Source organism: Fringilla coelebs (assembly GCF_963513975.1).
Source record: "Fringilla coelebs genome assembly, chromosome: 10".
NCBI classification, from domain to species: domain Eukaryota; kingdom Metazoa; phylum Chordata; class Aves; order Passeriformes; family Fringillidae; genus Fringilla; species Fringilla coelebs.
In genome coordinates, this window is record NC_140036.1 from 11,373,461 (window position 1) to 11,397,841 (window position 24,381).

General features: G+C 37.8%; 1 protein-coding gene across 1 annotated transcript in view; it reads right to left on the reverse strand.

Moving 5' to 3' along the window:
- The window catches only part of SLC9A9 (solute carrier family 9 member A9), a gene marked incomplete at its 3' end in the record, with an annotated part of 169,038 nt that overhangs the window by 50,867 nt on the left and 93,790 nt on the right, over positions 1-24,381 (reverse strand). Inside the window, exons 10-12 of the mRNA XM_084212186.1 lie at positions 19,462-19,575; positions 17,853-17,964; positions 12,610-12,763 (exon numbers count right to left, since the gene is read on the reverse strand). Coding sequence (XP_084068312.1) covers positions 12,610-12,763; positions 17,853-17,964; positions 19,462-19,575 — 380 coding nt within the window. The remainder of the gene's footprint in view (positions 1-12,609; positions 12,764-17,852; positions 17,965-19,461; positions 19,576-24,381) is intronic.

A 24,381-nucleotide genomic window follows, 5' to 3' on the forward strand; every position in this document is an offset into this window, starting at 1 on the left:
GTGGCTTTGGGACCGTGCTGTCCAAGGGGGGTTTGTTTCCTTCTCACTTTGCAGCTGACTTTCACTTGTACAGCAACACCAATGAAGATAGACCCTTGTAAGAACTCTGGGAAATGACCTTATTTCCCAGTGTGCAAAGGCCCTTCCTAGAGTTCAAAAAGTACACTAAATACAAATGCTAGACTTGGGATTGTTCTGAATTGTTTTTACTCACATTTTTCTTGAATTGTTTTTACTCACATTTCTAAATATGCATGAATTGGGAAAAAATCATTTATTTGGAGAGAATAAGAGCTTTAATGGAATGTAAATGATCCAGAAGCTTGGGTCTGGTGCCCTAACAGAGATGAAATTAAACTTGCGTACATGCATTTGTATTGTGTTACGTTGTATTCAAGAGAATGGCAGAACTATCAGGCATTGGTTCTGCATTTGAGCTTTCTTATTCTGGCAAAGCAAAGGTTTCAGATGTCAATGTTGGCTTTTTCCTTTTTTGTCAGCAACTCAACTGTGGCTGCAAACCTCTCGATTCTGCTCATTCTGTTGATGTCAAGTCAAGAATTTCCTAATTTTCTTTTGGTAGTGAACCAAATTGGCATTTTTGCCTTATTTTCTGGGGACTAGCTTGTAAAGATGTGTTTTGAGATTTTATTTATACTGCTTGCACCAGTCTTTGCGAACTTGTCATGAACATCCAAGAGGAGGGTTAACCACCCCTTTGTTGAACAGTACTTATTAATTGGGAAACACTGGGAAAACAATTTCATTTTAATTAAATAAAGTCTCTTTTCTCACAAGTGTATTTGAAGACACTCAAAGTTTCTAGTGTTTGAGTTTTTAAATTTAAATTTTATTTTGTCTTCTCTCTGTAGCCATTTACAGCTTGAGCAATAATCCTGAAGCATCCAGTTGAAGTTTAAAATAAGTGCAGAGGAAAAGGATTTCTGGAAGGATGAGATAGGGAGTGTGCTATAAAGTTTCATAGTTTTATTTAAGCTTCTTGTGTTGCTCTGTAGTGTGTTTGGAGGTGTTTGCTGCATCATAGTTAAGAAAAGGACTCCATTTCCATTGCTTTCTTGTAAAAATAAGAATAAACTGCTGTATGTAGTAACTATGAGCTATCTGAATTCTAGCTGTGATGACAAGGAAGGCAATAGCTTGTATGAGATTAAGAAGAGACAAAGTGAGAAAGTGGAGTGAGAAATTGCCTTGATCAGGGATTCTGAAAGCAGAGTATACTTCTGCCTACAGGCCAAGAAAATAAATGAATGTCATTATGACATCCTGTGCCAGCTAAGGATCTGTCCCCATTTCTCCACTGCCACTCAGCTTCCCTGGGGCTCTAAGTACTTCTCTGCGGCCAGTGACTTCAGGCAATGTGATATTTCTGTCAGTGTATTCATAAATATGTGATGGTTTGGTATCGGCTTCAGGTTCCTGCCTTACTGAGCAGGGCAGTAAACTTCAGAGCTGAAGGGCAAGTCTAATGCCTAAAACAAACTCCCCATAGATTCACATAATCATTTAGGCTGAAAAAGACCTTTAAGATTGTAGAGCTGAACCATTAGCCCAGTACTGCCAAGTCCACAACTAAAGCCTGGGTCACATCTACATCTGGCAAGGCAAGAGACTTCTTCCCTTCTTTTGTGAAACAAAGAAAAGAATAATTAATTTTACTTTTTAAAGTGAATCAGTACTCCTTCCTGGGACATGTAAGCTGAGATGCTTGTAATAAATTGTATCAACATGTGCTTAATCTAACTTGGGGAGCTTGTCTCTTATTTACAATTCTGCTTTTCAATGTAAGTGATAGGAAAGTGGCACACATCCATTATGACTTAGATTTCAAAGTTACAAGGCGATGCAAAGAAATGCTCTGATGGAGAATTCAATATCTCTTTTCCCAGTATTGCATTGAGCATAAATAAGAAAGTACATTGGCTGCAGAGTGTCTTTTGGAATTGAGAGAATAGAATTCAAATTAAAGTATATGTAAGGGTTACTAGATCAGAAAGCATGTGAGCAGTCATTCTTCTGTAGACTAATGAATAGGGTACTGGAAGACCTGGATTCTGGACTTTACTCTGCCAAAGATGAATGCATTTTAGTTGATAACTCATTTTGAATGGAACAGAAATACTTGCTTGGACAGAAGCTGACACCTCCTTAGTGAACACATTAGCCACCAGTCAGTCTACACAATAATTTAATTTCATTTTCTGGTGAATTAAAATTATTTTCCAACTTCCCTGTTTTTCTCACCTCATGATGCTTATGCAGCCAGATGAAGAACTGATGAGGTTTGGGCTAGAATTCTTCCAGAAGGGTGGGAGAAATGAATGAGGCAGAGGAAGCAAACCATCAAACCCAGGGAGGGAGAGCAGCGCTGTGGCTGCTGTGTCCAGGTGGGAAACAGGCTGCCATGGCATTTGCAGGGATTCTTTGGAGTGGAGATTAGAAAAGCTCAGGGACTGATTAAGGCTCAGATCAAGATGCAGGCAGACTCCCTGAACCCACTCTGTAATTCCTGACCAGGCTTAGTGCTCGTGAATAAGTGAATAGCAAAGGCAGCTGGGTAGTTCCAAGGTCACCCTATACAACCCCTTGTCTACTTGTGCAATAAGAGCAGCAAGGAGTCACTTTTTAGGATTGCTGTTTGGGTATTTTACATAAACAGCACTTAGACATAAACTTTTGTGCAAACATATTTTCTGTGTATTTATTTGCATAGAAAATATTTTAGATTTATATAACCATAATTTTATGTATGTTTTCAATATCCTTTTATATATTATTTTTCTCTATAACAAAATGGTGTATCTATTTGAAGAAGTAAAAAATACAGAAGCAGAATATAATTTTAAGGGCATTGAAACCAAGTACTTCTTGCTGAGATAGGAGGAGATTTTCTCATTTTAAGCTCATCAATGTACTGACCAGCCAGTCACTGTTGGGCTGTTTCTGATAACTCACTATACAAAAGTCTCTATTACATTGTAATTATCTGTTTATTAAAAGCTGAAAGCCCAGACTGCCATACAGAGCCTCGATTACTTAATATCTGCTTTAATTAACTTTTCACATTCAACTAATTCTGGAACAATTTGATAGGCTTATCAAGCGTGCCAGACCTGTCCTTCTACTCTACATTTTAAAAAAGAACACAAAGTTCAGAATTTCCAGAGGAATGTTTCATGAAAGTTGAAGTCACAGTTCTCTCCTGCCACAAAGTTCCTCTGCAAACCCTGATGTACCCACTAATGTTTTTATTTTTTAGGTTCACTATTGTTTTGTTAGTCATAGTCCATATGTTGCACAAGACCCTTAGTGACTGTAAGACCCCAAATCTTCCCAGTTATTCTATACCTTTATTCTTGTTGGAAGACAAAAGATCTGGTTTTTTTGTTGTTTTTTTTTTTTTTTTTTTTTTTTTTTTATGTGGAGTTTAAAATTGGAATGAAATGTTTTTTGCACTTTGTGGAATATTTGATAACAGAAAGGAAAACCACAGGAAAGCTTAAAAAACCTGAGAAAGTTTGAAAACTTTTGATTTTTTTTCATATTGAAATGATATTTTAGGTCATGCTGAAAACTTTTATCCCCTCTAAATGAAGCATTCATTTCATATGTTCCTGATGAAGCAATTCTAGTATTCTTGGTTGAGCAAAATAGGAGGAGGATGAGCATGCACACTTTGGAAATTATGCAGACTAACAAATGTGAAAACCATTAATTCCATGCTCTATTTTTTAGTCCAGCTGACAGCATCACACAGTTCTTCAAATATCAAAGTTCAGTGAGCTTTGAGACCACTTATTTTGCAGAAAGCATCATTTTCTGACCAATAATAGAAAAAATTAAGCAGTGTCTTGTTGAATGCTTACAGACCAGGAATATAAGATTCATCTTAGTAAATATGATCCTTATTTTTTCTAGAGTCCAGTTTGATATTCCACATATTTATTTCAAACTTTTAAAGGCTCAAATTATTTTTCGGTACCTTTTGCTTACCTTCAAATGATTTGACATATTCTTGAAATAAGCTGAGTTTATGCTTCCTCCAATTTAATTCTGACAGAGTAGTTAGAGCTCCAGATTAATTTGGACTATTTTGGTAGAAAGCAATAAATCATCAGTCTCATTCCAAAGTTCCAAACAATTAAGTTGTTCCCTAGCACTATTTCCAGATAGGTTTATTTGGTTCTTTGTAACTTGAATAACTTCATTATATTGACTGCTGCATAGAAGTTATCTTTTGTATGACAAGGAGAAAAGTTTTAATAGGAGAATAAAGTTACTGCATTAGATGGAAGAAAACTTTTATACCATACTCAGACATATCAAAGCAGTAGTACTTTAAGATAGGATAAACTAAATAGTTTAATTGACACAAATCCAGCTGGATGGTTTCTATTCCAAATTATAGATTTATTTATAGTTTTCTGGAGCTATTCAGGGGTTTTGGCCTGTGGAAAGTTAATCTTATCATTTGCTGCTAGTAAACTGAAAGGCATGAATCTTTTATTGTTGTGTAATTTTCCTTCTCTCCTGTACAAAACGGTCTAGCAATAAAAGTGTATCTTTCATATCTTTCATTTTCTGTTTTCAATAGCCATGTGTAGCTAGAAATACAAGCTGTGTGAGGTGGGATTTAACTGTCTGCCCTGTTAGGAGACTGTGCTTAAAATTAGACCCCTCTGGCCAATAAAGACCGACCGAGTTCATAGCTGGAGTCATGTACAAGTCATGCACCAGTCACAATTGCAATCCAAAATCTCCTATTCAACATCTGCCCTGGACTGCCTTCACAGTTGCAGTCAGAAAGCCAAGTCCTCTGAATTTTACTCTTTTATTTTGTTATCAAGCACAAATGTTTATAAATCTTGTTTAGTGCCATTCAGGCAAAATGCTGTGGTGAATAACTGTGAGAGATCAAATGCACACCTTATCTTTGCAGAGAAGTACCTTGCAAATAAATGACAGGCATTTCAGGAGATCACTGAGATTCATTACCTGGATGATTTCTCATTTTCAGATAGAAATGAAAGGAAATTATCCAATTTCTTTTTCTTATAATAACATCCAATACATTTAATGTCCAATTTTGTAGTGCTTCTTGATTTATAGCATTTCCCAGGCTCATCATGCTCTAGCTACCACTGCAAAAGCAGTTACCATCTTAACCCTTTCAGTGTGGCCGTCCCCCAAGAAATCTTTCCTTTGCTCAAAGGTAATTTCATGTGTGATGTTGAGCTCCTCTGTGTTTGAAGCAGAATGCCTTTCTAATATGGCTTCAGTCAGGAACCCCAGATCATTTGCTATTTCTTGTAATTGCTACATACACATGAAGTGCTTACATACCCACAAATCCAGAACTGGCGGCAAAAACCACCAACCAAAGAAAAAGTAGCAAATCTAGCAATATATTTGTACTAAAAAAAGATCCTTGACTCAGTTCTAACCCAGTATTTTAGCCTGTGCTACTACAGGGGATCAAGGGGAGCAAAGTGATAAACCAGCATCTGATCTTCTGCTCTCTGTGATCCATGCCACAAGTAATCAATACATTACCATGCAAATTATTCAAATGCTGAATGACAATGATCTCTTGGCTAAACCTTTCTGCCTTTTGCACTGTCTTCCTGGACCAGTTGCTTCCCCACCCAGCTGGGTAGGTGAGTTACTGGGTGCACAGAGAGTGACTGGCAGCCAAGCAGTTTCCTAAGTGAATCACAAATTCTTATTTTTCTGTTGTACCCAGAATATTGTGTGCAAACAATGATGGAGCTCATCAGCAAAACAGTGTGTCTGGAAGATAATGCTCCTTCAATAACTCTGGGACAGCATTTCCTCTGAGCCTTTATTGTGGGCTGTCCATGAACACATGAAAGCTTCCTTGTTAGTTTAATTTTACTTGAATAATTTTCAAGGTGTTCTTCACAATAGTGAAAATTACTTCTAAAACAGCGATGTAGATTTTGTGACCTGAGAGTCTGCACATTGATCAGTAACATCCTAAGCTGAGGAGAGCCTGTGGTCAGCAATATGTTTTCTCATGTATATGCCATGAGTGATAATGCAGGAATATTCAAACTATCATCAGTATAAAAGGTGCCAGGCAAAGGTTGTGCTGTAGATGTTCACAGGAACAGATAGTTGGCCAGCTAAGGACAGTATATTAAAAATAGTCGCAGCATTTATGGTTAGACTTGTTACATTAAATTACAGCTCTTTCTGGATTTCAGAGGGTTTTTTTTAGGATTAAATGTTTTTCCAAGCAAAGACAGTGTGATCTTTCTTGAAAGTGTGTCTGGGTGAAAAAATTCTCAGTGGGCTGAAGAGACCTTGCTGAAACTGGCCTCTCAACAGGAGTGTTTAATGCAGTGTGATTTAAATACATACTGTACCATGGCTAAAGAGCAATATGACCCTGCGAACCAGATCAAACTTTGTTTATTGGAGCTATATTCGTTACTGAGAGGGAACACTAGTTAGGCTTATTATGTTCTAAACACAAAACAAAATAATAACCAGTACAAAGTGCACAGAAATAGAACCGTGCTTGAAAATATCCTGCCTTTAATTGCACTGTTCATCTCTATGCTGTGGTCACTTGCAAATTACAGTTGAAGATTCTGTTTCCAACAGTAAATAACTGATGCTTCACTTCAACTAAACTGTTTTCCAGGACTCTAGAGGAAATATGACCCAAAAGAATATGGTTATAGAGAACAGAACCTGCCAAGGCCAGGAAAAAACATTTAGCTAAACCTTCTTTTCTAAACTGACTTTCCTACTTATTGTCAAATGAGGACAGGAAAATGTTCAAAGTAACAAGCAAAACAATTAACAAGGTTCATAATAGTTTCTAAGTATTGAATTATGGATCATCTGAGGATGTGTACACACACTCTTGGCTGGTACATTCAGAGTGTCTCATGGACCAGCCATGTTTCAGGAAGGATAATCCTCGTGTGGCCATGTGAGGGAGAAAGGAAAGCCAAGATGTGTGTCCTTAATTCAGGAATAAATGTGAGGCACTAGAGATCAAACTCCAGCTTGCCTCTGGTCCATAAGGAAAGGCTGTAAGGATATGTACTGTCTCATGCCCTTCTCCATGAGCAGAGCAGCACTCAGTGATGCAGCACAATATTGTGATCAGGCTTCTCTTAACCAGGCAGCAGGATCATTCCTCCTTTCCTCAGCTGACTGCAGCCCAGATCACCTGTCAGGAGGCCATTCTGTCCAGTGCCTTTCTGCAGCATCCCCTTGAACACAGCTGGACACAGGGAATGCTGCCACAGAGTTTGGGAATAATGAAAAGAATATTTTTGTTACTGAAGCAGTAGTGCTATAATCCTGGGCAAGATCAGGTTGTTACTGTGGTTGCTCTGTCATAAAGTTCTGCCTTTCAGGAGTCTATAACTAGCTGTTAAAGGGCTGAGATAAACACAGAATCATATTCTACTAACCAAGTTTTTGTTGTTTTGTGGTAGACAGCCATAGTCATACACAGTCATGGCACAGCATTTCACCCCACTGCCCATCTACTTCCCTAATGAGCCATCCTGCTAAACATATGCACTGCCTTAGCCTTTGATGTTGAAATTATTGGATACTGAAGGATCCAAAACGTTGGCTCCTTCTGTAGAGCGAGATGCTTTTGCTGAGAATGTGAGTTTGGTCAGCCTTGGTCATCCCCCCAAAATGGGGTATGCCAGGCCTCAGTAATTAGAGAAGGTTGGATGTTTGGAACTGAAGTTTTAGGTGTAGTAGAAATGCTGTGATTTTAAGGGCAGCCAGGCACGCAGCTCTTTTCTAAAACACATTTATCAACAGCAATGGCCAGATAGGCAGAGTAGTAAAAGCTGCTATTCAAAGCTGCTCAGTATTTATTTAGATTATGGAATAAAATTCTTCCTATTAACTGAAGAACAGCTGCAAAGAGATGCACAAAGAATCTGGAAATCTCTTGACAAACATTTACACAGAAGGTGATGATAAACAAACAAGACCTAATACCTAGCACAATGCTTTTATAGGACATGTTTTATTAACAGCTTTGAATTTTTGCTCTGCCTGTCAGGAGAATCCTTTATCCTCAAACCTCTCAGTGCAGATTTACTGTAAAATGTAGCTCTCTATTTTTAATCAGAGTATGGGGAATGAAGGGAATCATATATCCAAAAGCATTAGCAAGTAATGCTCAATGTCTCTGAAGGCACATTTATTGAACAGTTCAATTTGACTGGGAACTTAAATGGCTCTCTCTGTTTTGGTGTTGAAATATTATGGAATTATTCTCACATGCTGATCCAGGTTTATTCATTGTCTGCCAAGAACTGAATATTGTAGTCCTTTCACATGGGGAATAAAAGCAATCTTTTTTCCTGTTACAACTTTAAGATAAGTCAAAAGACAATGTATTACTTAGGGAGGTGGTGCAGCCAGTCTGCTCTCAGTGTGGCAGCTGATAGTGCTGTAAACACCTGCACCACCTCTGTGCTGGGAAGTGCTGTTACTGCACCAGGCAACTGGGAACTTCCAAATACAACCTCATTTTCAGAAAGGGAACACCCAACCCTACCTGAAACTCAGAGTTTTTAGTGTTTAGAAAGGAGACAGCTAAAATAAATAGGACATTTCCAAAAGCATAGGTTTCGTTCTTTTAGAACAAAGTAAAGAAATATTCTGTCTTTGCTAAGAATTTTAAGACTAATTTTGAAGGATGCTGTGTATGAGTAAATGCAGTAGTAAAATGAGAATTATTGGTATGGATTTCTTTTAAAACTGTGTTTAGACATATAGACACATTTAGACAAAAATTTTGTTATTAGCAGGTCATTTTGCCAAGGCTTTAAGAACTTTTCTTAGATTCAAGATAGAGTTTAAGTAGGAATATATGTTTTAATATAATTAATTTGTTAAATAAAGGAAACAAGAATTATTATTAATAAATTTAGTTGATTCCTGGGATGCATTTGAGCTTTTTTTTAACAAAAGCTCCCAGCTGGTTTCTTGTGACACAGCTGATTGGTGTTGCTGCATTACATGGGAGAGGGAGGTTGAGCCTTTTTGGGTAGCACATGGTTAATTTTGATAGTGTATCTTACTATATATTTTAGCAACAATTTGTAAGTGTTGTATGAGCCATATATATTCCTGGAATAAATCAACTGGTAGTTATCTCTGAGGACACATCCTAATCTTTTCTCTAAAAATAGAGTGACAGATTATATTTACATTATGTTAAATTTTAACTGAAAAAGAAAAGCGCAGATCTGATGCTATTTCTGTAAGGAGAGGGGGAAAATTATGGGACTTCTAGTTATTATGGAGACAAAGACTGATTTTTTCAGAAGAAGTTTCATTCCTACTCTTATTTTAAAATTTTCATTGTAAGGGAGTTAAGATATAAGGGAATTATCATTCCCTTATACCCCAAGTGTCCTGGTCACTGTTATGAGAACTTCCCAATGTAAATTATGGAGAGAGCAATAAATAATTGAAACATGGTATAATATGTGGGCAATAATATACAGCTAGAAGGCTGTAGAGATCTGAGTACTCTCTTCTGCCCTAACACTGTAATGCATTATGGCAGAGCAAATGGCAAATACATGGGTGTGAGCTCTTTCTGATTTATATTATTTTTACGTATCTTGAACTGAATGGATGAGAGATTGATTTATGTTTTAAATCCAAGCTGTGGGTAAGTTGGTCTGTACCTTATAATCTCAAGCATTTATCTCTAGGATAAGACTGAGCTGATTGACCTTGAGGAGTTTAGAGTTGCATTTCCTGAACTATTGATAGGAACTGGACCCTATTTCACAGAGGGAGAGGGGCCACAAAACAGTGCATGTGAATGAGATTCAATCCATCCAAACAGATCAGAAATCACACGCTCTTCTCTATTAGTCTCTGAAGGCCTCCAGTTCAATTAAATACATTATCTGCTGGATAATCATTTTATGATGAAAAATTGGCCAAAAAAGCACACTCAGCTTGGCACTGTTATTTGCTTGACTGTGCTGTTTTTGACCATTCTCTCCTGAGAAGGTTTACCTATACAGTAACTCGTAGTTTCAGTAGGGAAAGCCAGTGTAGTCACTGGGACCATTCATGTATTTTTAATTTGCCATAAGCACTCTTTTGATAAGATGAATGCCTTTAGTTGTTTAGATTAACTGAGCTGGCACTGTGCTTTGGATTTGACTGACAGTGGTAGATGTGGTTCCCTGGAGCACTGGGGAATCACAGAGAGGAGTTTCAAGCTGCTTTGGGAAGGTGCCTGAGCTTTGTTTGTATCAGCTGATCACAAAGGGCTGCTGTGAGACCAGTCCCCCTCTTCTGTGCTTGCAGCATTTCCCTGGCTTCAGCCCCTTACTTTTCTGTAATTGATGACACACAAACCCCTTCCAATAAATCTCTTCAGAGACAGTCATATAATTTTTGTACTTGTAATGCAGTTTCCTTGGCTTTGTGAGCTGAACCCTCCAAACTGGCTTGAAAAATACTATCTTTTTCTTCTAAAGAACCATTGGGAAAAGATGCAGCTCAGAGTTGCTGTTCAGGCACAGGTGCCAGCATGCTGGGGGATTACACCAAGCAAGCTGGTGTCATTTGCCACAGCTCCATAACTTTCCTCAGCAAACTCATCTGCCAGAACCCATACAAGTGTCAATTGTCATGAATTACCACCACCTTTGAATACAATTACTTAGCAAAATTAATTAAGACTAAAAAGATAAATGCTGGTAGCTAAGGACAAAAGTCCACATTGAGGTGTAATAAATTATAAATACAATTAAATATCTTCACTAGAAGGAGAAATCAGAGCCTCAAGATAAATTTGTAATTAAAGATGTCTATTAAAAATTTTATCTCAGTTTGATCTCATAATTTATGAAGATGTATGTTCCAATGTCAAGAAATTAAGTGTATATTATGAACCTAATAGCTTTATAGTAAGAAAATCGATATCCTGATTACAAACTCAATTTATTTTATTGATAAAAATGTCTGGCAGATCTGATGGGATTCAGAGGAAATCCTCAGAGATGAGCATTTCAAATCAGTAATGATTGTCTACTTTCAGTGTCTTTGGTGAAATCTATCATACAAGTCTAGAGAAAGAAGCATGTGCATTGAACAGTGTGAACAGTTCCTATGAGAGTCAGCCCCTCACTTGTGCTCTTGGGGGGCTTTGCACCTCTGGGTAGCACTAAGGGGCAGAAGAAATGCCCTTGCATCCAATTCATTTTCTTGTTAGTGAAAGCACTTCACAATCTTAATTTAAAAAATCCCTAGAGAGCTAAACCACGAGGGGCACCTAGGGACCCAAGCTCTCAGACTGCACATTGACTATTGCTCACAGTCTTTCCCCCTTACTGTATTCTCAGCATTATTCCTTATCTCCTATCATAGAAACCCAGACTGACTTGCTCCCCAAGATCTAATGAGAAAGCTCTTCCTCACCCACGTTTCCGTTGCCACACAGAAAAACTCTTACTGACAGTGCAAAAGGGGCAAATCTCAGGAAGATGACTGATAATGCCAGAGTGTATCCAAACTGTAATGGCCTTGATTGACATTATGGGACATGAGACGTGTCATGAAGAAGAATCAAACTGTTACAGAAATAGAAAACCTCCACCCTGTGGATGCCTGCATCCATGTTTATCCAGTACACTTGTACACTAGTCCTTATTTTGTCTGCAATTTTATCTATGCTCTTTGTAAAAGCCCCAATTTGGTTATCTGCAGCTGCTATTTTATAGCAAGAGTCTGACATGAAGGCTTGTAATCAGACATCATTTTGTAAACAACGAAAACATATGCTATATATAGAATAAATGATAAGGAATTGTGAATTGCAGGCCTATCTCGATACTGAGGATTTCTGTGGTGATCTTGCAAATCACAGCAGAGAGTTCTGAATGAATTGTGAAGTAACCAGAATCAATAAGCAGCTTGAGTACACTCATTATTAAAAGTTGGGTTTCAAAAAAGCACACTTGGAAGGATGCTGCATTTAAATTAGATCCTTTTTCCTCCAGTTTTCTATGTCCCTCTCTCTTGTAATTTAATCTCCCCGCCATTCATTGCTTTTTGTGAATACAAGTAACTATGAAGTAATTAAAAAAAATATATAGTGAAGAAAAATATATAAATCAATGCATAATAAATTAATGCCTGAGGCAGCAGTGGAGGAAGATTTTCCCAGCATATTCTCATTATAATCAGAAATACACGATTTATTGCATGTTTGTGTAATAACTACAGATTTTTAGATGAGGGCAAAATCTGCCTGTAAAGTTCTTTCCTCAGCAGCAAGGAGGACACTATGAAGTTGTATTCATGATGTTTAAAAGGAGCAGTAGTGAAACAAACTCTCAGGAAACAAGGATGTGTCTCATGTCTAAGCCCATAATAAACTTAGGAAGAACCCGTTCCTCATTGTCTGGAGCCTCTACCAGGTGCATAAACCCTCCCTTTGTGCTAAAGCTCATACAAAGCACACCTGTGAGCATTAGGAAGTTGTAAGGATGTAGCAGTGGATCTGTAGGGATCCCATTCCGCTGGTACTGCACAGACAGTACTGACCTGATCTGCAGCCAGGTGAGCATTGGTGTGGTGCCCCCTCCACACACCCAGACTGTGAAGAACACCACCAGCAGGGCTGTGGTGAACATCATCTGCTTGGGCTGCGAGTCCGTGTCCCGAATGGCCAGCGCAAACGCGATCGCGCCCCGCAAGCCTGAAACGAGACAAGGGGGATGGACTTCATGAGACAGAGAAACAGAATTTTGATCTTTTCAGTCCAAACCCAGTTCCAAGGGCAGAGGAAATTTTCAGATGATAATCCTGCTTATGAACTTCTGAATCGTGCTAACTGAAAGGGTGGGATTTAATGCAGAAAATTGGCAAAAGTGGCCAATGAAAGAACTTCCATATTCACATAATAATCACACTTTTGCTTTACGTCCACTGAATTCTTTGTCTTGAATAATTGCAGATTAAGTAGTGATCTGAACTTATTGCAGGTTGAAAAAGAAATCTATATTCTGCGCTAAGTGGGATTACTCATGAAGTCAGGAGCAAGTGAAAAAGAGGATTGACATTAAAATCAGTACCTAAATATGCTACTCATTTCTTCCTTGAAAATATAGAATATATTCCTTTAAAATCATTTAATATTCTAAGACTAGTCAGAAAAGCATGACTTAAAAACAGTGAATAGTTTTTCAAAGATGATTTTAAATATCTAAAAGGGGAAGCAGAATAAATTAATGTACTTGAAACATTATAAGAGTTGTAGAATTATACACCCACAGAGACTGAATAAACAAGAAATTACAAAGGTGGTGAAAACAGCTAAATGAGTTTAAAAAAAAAAAGCCCCATAGGTAGTAATAAAGGGACTAAATAGGTCTTGACAAAATGCCATGTTTAAAAATTGAGGGGGAAAAAGCCTGCTAGTGCCTGCACCCCTCAGGATGCATAATACAAATAATACACCATATTTTCCAATGCCTTTCATTTATCTATTTAAGTGTACTTTATAGTTTTCAAGAAAACTTTCACAAAATAATTCTAGAGAGCAAAGTCATTACGTGTATACAATACATGCTGAGTCCAAAAAGTACTTGCAAAGTATTGAGAGATTAAATCTAGCAATCAAACCTCTTGTAAGGCACTGATGACATATGCAGAATCATTTAATTAACTGCTAAATGAAGCTATTTTTGGCCTAGAACTCCAAAGCTCTTTAAGATTACATAGCTAGAATGTGAATTATTTCGTATAGAAGCTGGGCTTCCAACTATTTGGTATAGAAGTTTATCCAAGAAACAGCACAAAGCCATTTCTGCAAGATAGAAGCAGATTGGGGTTGCACTGCCTGAAAATAGTCAGTGGCAGCAGGTTCTAAACCCTGCAGGCAGACACTGGGCTTGTCCTTGGCTTTGCTTTTGTGTAAAAGGATGCAGTGCTTTACTATTTTCTACCAGGGAAACAATACAATCTCATTTAAAGCTGAGGAGTGAATGAACAACTATTGAAATGGCCTTTATTTCGGTGGTTATAGCGGTAATCTGGATGATTAGCACAGCTACATTTCACTGGAAAACAATGCTGCTTCCCACAATTGCATCACACCTTTAATTTTAAATCTAGAACACCTCTTTTTGTAAGAGGGGATATATATACACACACATATATATATACATATAAAAGTTAATTAGGATGTCTTCTTGAGCAGTGGACTGGCTGTTTCTTCAGTGTAGAAAAATAGTGAGTGACTTCTCTGCATTTTTCATTTATAAAAGGCTCAACATGGTCTACAAGAGATAATTCAGTTTCACCCAAAGAAATGTCTAAAGTAAAATATATAATCAAACTAAGCTACTAAAGCAGTGGGAAGCAGATGAATACACCTAAAATGTAAAGACTCAATGAGAAGCAAGGAACACTGCTATATGTATATATACATATATGTATATATCTCTCAAAATACTTTCCAGGTAATAATACAAGTGGAGGAAGGGAATTTTAACAACCTCAGAAAATGTTGAGCTACTGCAATAGTCTGAAGTTAAGTGCCAGCCATTAGGGATTCATCTTTAAGCAATACCCTTCAATGTGTCAGAGCCTTCAAAGCAGAGCAGCCCAGGGTTAAGCTCCAGAGTCCCCAGAACAGAACCTGTGTGCCCTGTAGGGCTGTTAGCCACCCTTTGCCCACACCCCCACAAACACCTCTCCAAACCAGCACTCTAAAGAGCCCATGAGGGCTGGAGTGATTGCTATTGGTGGGAAAAGGATCTGCCAGGAAAGGAGACTTTCTGTGGGCAGCCCTGGTGATTTGGTTTCAGCTGTGGTTTTCTGCTCTTTTCTTCCTTGTTTTGTTTTCTATTTAGCTGATTTCTCCACATTGCCACTTCCCACCTCTCTCTCTGGATGAGTGTGTAGATGTAAATGCCTGCACAACAGCTGTCTGTACATGGGCATCTTTTGGCTTAATTCTGCATTTGCGTTCATCCTTTCAGGCTCCACTGATGCTGTAATGCCTTATATTAACAGCAACCACCCCTGTAGCACTGTGTCCCACAAGCCTCTCTGTTGCCTATTTATGTGTTGTAGAGAAGAGGAAAACAGAGTAAAAAGTAAATAAAGATGTTGGGAGAAGAGTGGAAAGGGCTATAAAATCTTAAGACTTTAAAATGTTTCTTTTTCACATGAGCAGAGACTGTTGGACTGCTCACTTTAGCTGATGTTCAACTTAATTTGAGAAGCCTGGGCTTAATTAGTCCTTGTACACAGGGCTAATCAAGTTTTCATTTCCAATGGAATGTTATCAGGAATCATGATTAAAAACAGTTGTAGAAGTGAATCCAACCTCTGTAATGTACTTTTAGAGGAGTGGTAGAAGTAGATAAAGAATTTGATAAATCAAAATGCTCCATAATCCACCTCCAAGCCTACTCTTCCATCTTTACTCCACTGTATTGATATGCATCAAAAAGCAGAACTTAGTGACTTCAGGAGAGTTCTTTGCAGAGGAAGGCATAATCAAAGGTTAATCAGCAGTGTACTTGCCTGACCTTAATTGCTTTTCTCAGCAATTTTTCTCAGCAATCACTTTGGTGATTGTGGCAGTAAAACAAGCAGTAAATGTTTGGTGGATTTGGTAATAAGATAGAAAACAAAACCAACCCCAAATTCATTGTTTTCTACATCTGAATGTGTGATGCTGTGGTGAATGAAGGCCATTTTCCCCTGTGATCAACAAGAACCTGATGCTATGCCAGAACAATGAAGATGGTGAAACCCACAATGAGATGGTGGATGCCCCATCCCTGGAAGCACTTAAGGTCAGGCTGGATGGGGCTCTGAGCAACCTGATCTAGTTGAAGATACCTCTGCAGGGGGTTGGACCAGATAACCTTTAAAGGTCCCCTCCAGCCCAAATTATTCTATGGCTCTTGCTGCAGATCTTTGTAGATAGTTTCCTTCAAACTCCAATTCAATGTCTTGTTTACTCCTCAGAAATGTGTCTCTCTCCTGGCAGCCACTGTCCTCGCTGTTTATCACTACATGCAGTTTTATCAGTTTATAGCACTATGAACGTTATTGGTAACAAAGCACAAATCTTGGTGCATCTTAAAAAATAGAATTACACAGAAAATCTGTGTATTCTGTGAAGTGTGCAGCTGCTGGCAGCATGAGAGACAGTCTTTATTATTATAGTTGCAGATTATGCCATTACTTTATTATAGAGTAAACACATTTTTCTCTACAAAAGAGAGGGTTTTTTATCTTTGAAAATAGATAAAAATTACTTTTCTGAGAATTTTAACATTTACATTATAGAAGCCTGCAATACTACTGTTTCAGTTCTCAGCTGCCAGATTGTCCTGGAAAGCTAATGTGTGTGAGTTCTCACGTTCAGCTGCTGGCTGCAGACTGCTCCTGTTCCGTGGAGAATGAAATTTGACTGCAGAAAATGAGGCCAGAAAAGTTAAAGAACAAGAGAGATTTCAGAAGGTTTTCCATCCTATACTTTAGCTGATGCAAACCAAAAGCCAAAATGGAGCCCAGGTACTAGATACCAAATGATATGAATCTATTTTTCATGCTGTTGTCTAGCTGGCCACCTGCTAGGCTTACCAGAGGGATCTCCAGCTCCAGGTTACCCATGGAACAATGGCAGGGGAGCAGTTGGGCTGAAAGGCAGCTCCTGCTGGATGCGTCATCATCCCTCACCCCGCTCCCGCCGGAATTAGCTGACATTTTCAGTGGCAGCTTTTAGCAGAAGGATTGAATGGGTATAGAAATGAACTGCTGTGTTGCTCTCTAGAGAGTTGGAATTACATAGGCACAAATGAGGCCCCCTGATGTGGAGTACTCCTGATGAGGGAGCTTGAAATGCAGCACATTGTATTTCACTCGTTATCTGGCTAAATGGATCTCTGTACATCAAGGCTGTCAATCAAGAACTTTTATCCATACAAATGCGGAATAAATTTTTGCATAAAAAGCAGGAAAATGAAGCAAAAAATGTGCTGAGTTTCTAATTTTAGAAAATTATATCATCAATAGCGTAGGGGTATCTGCATTTCTGTCTTTTACTGAGCAGATATTCTTGGCTTATAAGTGAGTTTTTCCTAACTAGCATTAGAAAGTCAAGTGGAATTATTTCTAGCTTGTACAAGTAAAAAAATACGTAATCCAGATGAGTCTTTACAGTTCTGGGGTTGATGTGAAAATCAGATTAGAACATGGCTCCCTCTTCTGGATTTTAATTTTTTTTTTTTTTATTATTCTACAAGGTTAACAAAATCAACAAAATTAAATATGAAGCTGGAATACATATGAAAAGGTCTGTGGAATTGAAATTATCAGGTTTAAAGGTAAAACTGTTCCAGAAGTTTAAGGAATTGCTAAAGACCGCGTTTGATCTGAGTGTCAGCACTAACACTGTCCAAGTTGTCTATTTATTTGCTGCTATGTAAAATACTCTCAGGTATACTACAGGTGCCTCTAAAACAGCACAACTTAAAGACATGGTATTCCCAAATTGTCATGGAAGTGTAGACAGGTGGGGGACAATGGATTGAAAGACAATGGCTTCCTGGGCAGTGAGTTTCCAAAATGTTAATTAAAACAGGGCACAGTGAGGTTGATCAGAAGGCATCCATTTGCTTCAGTAGCTTTGGAGAGATGACTTTGATTTTTAAGATAACAAATTCTTTGTGATAGATGTGGCTTTTTCTAGTGATAGATGAGTATTTTTGTCAGTCATTAAACGTGGACAGGAAAAATACCAAAAATGCCAAAATAGCTCTTACCTGAAAACATCATCATGTGCTGAAAGGTCCTGGGAATCTTTTGTTTTCGACCCAAATTCAAAAGGAAAGAAAGTGGGTATATGTTGGAAGCTCTTGCTACAAAAACTGCCACCTAAAATGTAAGATGTTGAGGAAAATAGTGGACAAACTACTGACAAAACCAGAATTAACCCAAATATTTCTCTAAAATTGTTTTTAAGGTGTAATTTAACAAATATATTATCTTTTTATGATTTACATGCCATGTTCTAATGCTCCCTGTGCAGTGGCAGAGATCTGCCTTTCCCAGACATCCTGGCTTTATATTCATCATAATATATCTCACTTCCAGCACTTTACTTGTACTCATCACATTTGTGTCACATGTGACTTCATCTTCAGCTCTTCAGGAAAATGCCCGTCATCAATTGCAGAGAGAGCATTATCTCCTTGAGCAGCAATTTTCAGAGAATAAATGTACTTTTGGACCTGATTATTACTTCCTTATTTCCTGGCCATTCACATTGTCTATATCCAGCACTTTTTGCTTTTTCTTCCCCTTCTCTGCGGAGATTCTTCTGATGAAATTCTTTATTACTCCTCTGTGGAACTATCCCAAAAGTTGCCCTAATTAGAACCATGAGGCCATTATCAGGTTTAAAGAAAGGCAGTCTGAGCTCCCTATATATGCTTTTTGCACATTTTGCACATTTTTTGTCCTCCCCTTGTCTTGTGGCTCAATTATGGCCCTCCCAGTCTGAGCAGCCTGGACTGGAGAGCAGGTGAAGAGTTTGAGAGGTGATGTCTGAGTCCCAGCAGCTGCTCCAAGAGCTGCCTGCAGCTCTGGTGCAGTCCTGATTATTCATTTAGAAATTAGATATAACAATTACTGCACATCAACAGTATGCTCCCAACTTTCAAAGCTATTAGAGTTCATTTAAAAGTGATAAGCAGAGGGCTGCTGCTCTGAGCCAAAAAAAAAAAAATCATTGGATAAATTGTCAGTCTGAGAAGAATCTATACTGCTGCATGAGTAAGATTTATTGAGAAACCATGGCCCACACAGAGCTTTCCTTACCTCTTAGGCACATGATGGTGTAAATAATTCCATGTATGCTACAGATATCAAGTAGAAAGAAGGAAAGATTTGAGCAAAGAACTGTGTGATTTTTAAGGACTTCATATCATTTAAGTAGTTTTGGGGAATTCCTGCTTATGGCACCCATCTGTCTGGAGGCAGCTCTCCAGTTTGTGGATCTGTACTGGCTCCAGACAGGAAAAAAGGTTTTGTGTTGCACCTGTCCCCACAGATGTGTCCCAATACTTATCCCAGTTTCCCACCCCACTTGTAAACCACTGGCAAAAGTTCCCCAGCTGGTTTAAAGCTATTTGCCTGTAGCAGAGGAACAAAACAGCAACTGTCCACAGAACATGTGCTTACATGCATTGGGGCAGTTATTAGGATATAGGTAATAGATGATTGCACTTGGAATTGACAGTCTACTGATCTTTACTACTCAAGGAACTGATTGGTTTGCTTGTTGACTTCTTTTTTCACCTGGAACATGCATTCTTTTTATATATATACACACACACACATACAGAGATACTTCTTTAAAGCAAAGGATACAAGAGCACCAAATATGAAAAGAGGATTGAAGATGTGATTTTGAAATGTAAATAGTGCGAGTCCCATGTAACAGAAGATGACATTCTCAGCCAAAAAATTCATGAACTCGAACAACTTAAATGAGAGAGAAAGAACATAATTATGACTCGTGTCTACAGCAAACTACTGATTATCCCAGGTTCCCGTGGAATACAGAACTGTTTAGATGAAAGGAACAGAAATTGCTGCTGTTTCAAGGGTGGATTTTAAGCCCACCTAATTTGCTGACAAATTAGATATAAGGTGTCTTTTAGCTTTAAAAATCATAGCTGCTTGCAGGTTTTTCTCTGATTTGTATATGAAAGCTTGACATAGACAACTGGTAAAATACATAAACAGCAAATAAGTTATATGAGCTCCAATGCAAACTGCAGGGAAGCTGAGGGAAATTAGCTTCACTCATGTTTACAGGGGGAGCCTGGGAAATGGCTCCTGGTTACCCAAGTGGCTGTGCATAATGCAGTCCTGGGTATGGGTACACTAAGGCCTAGAGAGAAAAAAAATCCTAAATGGACTTTTAAGGACCTGTCCCTTTAAAATATAGCACAGTCTTTATTATTACTATGAATATTATCTTGCAGATAGAAATTTGTATTGCACTGTATGGACATCAATATCAATACTCATTTCAAACCAAACTATTTAAAATGTAATTTAAAGGTATTATAAAATAAGCTTAAAATACATGACTAGGGTAGAATTTCTTGTGGGAAAAATCAAGCAAAGCCAAAATATTCGTTTGCCTTGAGGGGATGTTTTTGATTATATTTGCAACTGATTATATTAAAGCTAATAAAATAAATTTTCCTATTTAACCACATCTGGAAAAAATCAATCATTGCTGCCAAATAACCACGGAGAGTAAAAAAGGGCATTTCATTTCTGAAGTCACTTTTAAGCTCAGGATTCTATACTAACAAATCCTGATGCAGAGTTAGGACTGAAGTTTGTCAGTCTGCAACCAGCCATACATCACTATCCAGAATGTTACTATGGAGATGTTTTATTCGTCCTCAGTGGGCTTATGTATTTTTTGTAATATGTTTGTGCTTCTAAAAATAAATATCCAGTAACAGTCACTAAGATTTAACAAAGGAAAAATGAGAGCTGTCAAAATCATTAAAACAAATTTCAGAGGCAAAATGGCATAAAACCCATTAGTATATGGGAGGATATTTTGGACCCTATGGCAGCACCATCAATTATCCCAAGCACACATTCCATAGCCCTCATTTTGTGCTGCAATACTGAACAACATTAAAACAAACACAAAAAACATTTCCAGGTTAGCAGCCTTACATTATTTGAATTAAATTTAGATGAGAGGAACCAATTGTCAAAAACTTCTAAGTATGGGATCTTGTGACTCATAGAAATTATGATAAGTTCTTGCATTTCCACTTGGGAGCAAACATGATTCCATGTCTTTGTGGGAATATCATCTGATGCATGGTTTGAAACAACAGAAAAATGTATCAGGAGTGCCATGACAGGATCTACTTCTCTATAAAATAGATATCTGTGTATATATGAAAATCTTTTGAGGGAGGGATGCTGCTATGAGGAGCCCCAACTGCATACTTTAATTATTGGGATCAGATACAGTACTCCACAGGTTTTAAAGCTGAATGATGTTTCACTTTTCATTTAGAAAATCTCATTCAAGACTCAAAAAAAAATTAAAGTAGATGTACTACTGGCACATTTAGAAACAGAAATTCTTAAACTAAATATCCTTTCTTGTATTTTCAAAACTTCTGTTAATATACATTTTTTGGAGGAGATTTTTTCTATATCATTGCCTTTGCTCTATACTTTTTCTCAGCAATCTTACTAAATTCAAGCTTTTACTCTTGCCTGGAGTGCTTTCTTGGCATAGCTGATTTTCAGCTTCTCACCCCTTGTCTCCCAGCAATCCCATCAAGATACAATCTTTATGGATTTCTTCCAAATCCAGTTTAGTGCAGCTTTTTCATTTCCCCATAACTTTACCTCCTTTTACTCACTACATGCCTCCTGCTTCTTCCTACTTCAAACTTCCAGGCTGATTTCAGTAAATGATTGTTAAAGAGAAAAAAAAATCCCTCATCCTTGTCTGGGTGTTTGCACTCAACATGAACAGCACATTTTTCCTTTGCTCTCTGGGCGAATGTGTCATGTCCCACATCACAGCCCTGCTGGTTCCTTGGCCCCTGTTCACAGTGGGTGTAACATTTACAGCCACAGCATCTGTGTCAGATGCCTCCAATGTTGGAATTGAATCGCTGGACATCAATTATTTTTCTACGCCCTGAGCAAATACAATGCAAAAATTTTTTTTGTTTCTCTGAGTGTTTTTTTTTTTTTTTTAAATATGTATCTTTGCTGAACTGTGCTGGTTTTTTTCCTATGATCTCTAGTTTCTCTGTATTTTGATCTTTCACTATGACTGCTTGCTTGCTAGAAGATTAAATCCAGACGACTTTTCTTCCTTTGTGTAGCAAAAATCCAGGTGTTATTTCAATAGCTAAATTAGATCAGGCTCCACTCCTTCCTATTCCAGGCACTGCCATGATACAGTCTATTATCAAAGCTTCAGCTCCTTAAAAAGGTAAAAGTAGCTTGTTAGCTTCATTTAGAATCTTCTGTGTTCCCCACATAGTTTGCTCTCTTTTTTTAAAAGTCTATCACTCACTCATATGACACATTTATTCACTGACTGCAACTTATTCAAATTTCTCACCATGAGTTAGAAAAAATTAAATTAAAAAAACGCTTCAGAACTAGTTATTGTCATAAAAGGAGTGATAACTGAATGCTTTTTCCTGGAACATGGCACTTGCTGATATAGCATAAAAATGACCTACTGTTCTCTTGACTTTACTTTTATTTGTGTATTTAAGAGTAGTGTTTTATTTAGTGCTCAGCTACTGTGTTTTGTTCAACAGTAATACAGAGCCCATGGAGAGATTCCATTTAGCACTTAACTGTCAGTGCTGTGCAGCACAAATCCCTTCAGAGCAAAACAATTTGTTCTAAAGAGATCTTCTGAAAACCACATTAAGAAACAGCTTCCATAGGAGCTTTTCCCCAAATTTTCAGGCCTTTCAGTCAGATGTTTCTGGAGTTATTTTAAAGAGGAGATGTCAAGACCTTTTGATGAGAAGCAGAAAAATAGGAGCAATAGGCTTTCAGCTGAAATTTAAAAATTCCTGGGTGACCCAAGGAGCTGCACCATATGCAGGAGCCTGTGGGTGACATCCTCTCCTGTCTGAGGGGCCGTGGGCCAGGGCCATGCTGTGGCCCATGGGCTGCTTAACTGCCACTCAAAAATTCTTAATATTTCGAATATATGTACTTGCAAGTGGGATTACTTTTGTGGGAAGAAAAAGTTAGGAATAAAGTCCTGGATTCCGAGTGTTAAGAAGTATTCTTCCTATAACCATAAATTCCCTTCCCTTGTCACCCACACAGACAACCACCCTCTTTCTACTCTAAAATTGGTATAAAGTGCTTATACACCACTATTAGTTTTCCCAGGGCGACCAGAAAACCATTTTAATATACAAGTAGCAATAAGACATTTCTTTTTTAATAAAACTAAACCCCCTCATTTGTAATGTGGCATTTCTAACTCTCCACGAAGTCTATAAATCTGGTTATACTTTTAATGTAAGAGCTGCAATAAATCACCAATGTCAGCACATTGCAGAGTAGAGTATTAATTACAAGAACACCAGTTCAGAACTAATCCAGGCACTTGGTTTAGGTGTTCAGCTCAGTGAATTACTGAAAATGGTATTTGCATTGCTTTGGTAATTTCCTCTGTAAGTAGTGGTTATTACTAAAGATTTGTAGTAAAATTGACATAATATTTATGTATTTGAAAACACATCATTCATAAAATATGCTTCTCTTTTCTATTACTCTCAGCTGTTGCAAATACTAAGAGGGATTAAAAATTAAAAAAATTCTTTTTTAAGCTGGGACCTTGTTCTGGAAAATGCCCCTTGCAGTTCAGTTCTCACTGTCAGAGGAAGGAATCAATCTGCATGTTAAGCCTTGCTGTGACCACTGAGTTTATCTTAGATAAATGTTTTATTTTAACTCAAGTGAAAAAATTTATATCATATAAAAACTGCATTAGTTTTATCTTTTCAGTGAGATAAGGAAAGCATGATCTTTTTTCCTCTCCATCATTTCCTCCTCCCCCACAGTTAAGTTCCAGCCAATTAGAGCAATAATCTATGTTAGAATGGCTTTTGCAACTTGATTTATTTTCTAGAACTACTTATATTTTCACTGAGTGTTAGAGAGATTTTCTAGGTAAGTAATTAGTGCACCTGGAAGATGGAACACACTAAGTACCAATCTTACCTGCAATGAAAATAGAATTCCTTAAAGGAGCATCAAAAGGAGAAAATGAACATAATCTATGCCACAGTCCCCTTGTGGCTGGGGAGATGGAAAATGTGAGATTTTTCAAATACTGATATTTTAAGGAACACTTCTCATCTCAAGGGAATAAAGTTAGTATGACAGGACTGGGTAAAAGCAGAATGGCAAACAGTATTCTTTCCTCTTGAGGGAATAACATTAGTACAGAGGTATTGGGGAGAAGCTGAATTACATCCTCAAATTCCTTCCAGCAAAATTGACTGAATTTTAATCATTGATGGCAATATTGCATTCGTTCACTTGATTTAATATCTGCTGAAGGAATGTCATCCACCTCTTGCAGGCACCTGCAGGCCTTCTGTAGTTGCAGTGATTTAGCTAAGAACATGGGAAATGCCACCTCTCTGGGGGATGCACCCTACAGGGAAATATTCCTGCATCAAAACAGGGAGAGTTTCCATACTGCAGCAGCAGCTAGGAAGCTAGGAAGTAAAATTGATTATA